The sequence below is a fragment of the Saccostrea echinata genome, unplaced genomic scaffold (genome assembly GCF_033153115.1).
Source record: "Saccostrea echinata isolate AGI-Se365-2 ecotype Australia unplaced genomic scaffold, CSIRO_AGI_Sech_v1 ptg000001l, whole genome shotgun sequence".
Taxonomy (NCBI): domain Eukaryota; kingdom Metazoa; phylum Mollusca; class Bivalvia; order Ostreida; family Ostreidae; genus Saccostrea; species Saccostrea echinata.
The window spans coordinates 28010770-28012084 of NW_026889750.1; the positions used below are offsets into that span (position 1 = coordinate 28010770).

Consider the following 1315-nt stretch of genomic DNA (forward strand, 5'->3'; position numbering starts at 1 on the left):
AACAAAAAGCCGGGGGGGGGGGGCTGAGCCCCCCCCCCCCCGGTTTGGACGCCTATGTGACTTTGACCCTAAACCTGTGATTTATAGATCTATGGATTTGATTATTTTAAAAAAAACATAAAAAAAATATACATATTCTTGTACAGTAAATACAAACTTTAATGTAGAAGTTATTTGATCAGATGACTTACCTGGCTGACAGTAATGCTTCATGTTTTTGTTGCTCAGTTGCATTTGACGTAGTCCTCCCTGGTACGTCTTGTTATGTCTGCCCACAAACTGAATGAATTTCCCCTGTGCGTCAGACCCAAGTTTGAACTGTTCGCACATGAGCTGACGATGTTCATCACATCCACGAAGCCCAAACACTTTACAGGCATAGAAGAAAACTGTGTTTTGTAAGGAAATGGCGGAATTTTGCCCCAGCACAGCTTTTTCCCATAGAATATCTTCTTGTTCTGGCAGTCGGCCTGTCGCACAGTCGTTCCTATCCCCTGGGCTACGAGGCTTTTCATTCGGGCGTCGAGTACTTTACGTGTCCGTGCAAATCTATTGTCATTATGGTCAAGAAAGTTCATTCCAAATAGTTCAATATCACGCAAATGTCGCAGCAAACCACACATAAGATAATATAACGATTTGGGCGTGTATTCATTCCCCTTTTGATTGCGAACCTCAACGACAAATCTTTGCAACCAATAGTCCATACAAGTAGCGTCCATTGCAGAAAATTCTGGAATAAACTCACCGGTATTCGACGAAAGTTTATTTCTCTCCTCCCGCCACTTTCTCCAAACGCCTAATGCCCACCTCGTGTTTGATTTGGTATTCTTACACTCCTGATCCTCCGTGAGAAGCTTTATTTCCTTATCGGTTATAGGTCTTGCAAACCTCCCCTGTGGTTCGGGGGTTTCTGGGGGTGGCTCAGTTTTAAGAACTTCTTGTTCTCCGAAAAGAAATCCGAAATCAAAATCTCCGATACACATGTCGTTTATTCCTTCTAATGCACACTCCTCATTTTCAATAACTTCACATATTTGTGATAGAGTTATATCGTCTAAATCACTTTGTAAAAAATCAATCTCATCTAGCTCCATCTTGGTCTAACTTTCGGCGCAGTTTGACGTTATGCATTTAGGACTTATGACGTCATGTCGCGTGCAGTTTGGTGCTTCAAAGAACACATAGAAACACAAACTTTGCATATTTATAAATAGATTTTATATACTATTTTCTTCAATATTTAATGAATATTCAAATGACCATGACACAAGTCATTTACAGATATTTTGTTTCGTTTGTAAGGAATTTATTA

The 1315-nt window shown here is 40.2% G+C and overlaps 1 protein-coding gene across 1 annotated transcript; it reads right to left on the reverse strand.

Moving 5' to 3' along the window:
• Positions 1 to 224: 224 nt before the first annotated feature.
• Positions 225 to 1097, reverse strand: LOC133196457 (uncharacterized). The gene has a single exon (XM_061332353.1). The coding sequence runs from the start codon at positions 1095 to 1097 to the stop codon at positions 225 to 227; it is 873 nt and encodes a 290-aa protein (XP_061188337.1).
• Positions 1098 to 1315: the final 218 nt, after the last annotated feature.

Coding starts and splice junctions, on each gene's coding strand:
- LOC133196457 (XM_061332353.1), bottom strand. CDS start 1,097: ATGGAGCTAGATGAGATTGATTTTTTACAAAGTGATTTAGACGATATA.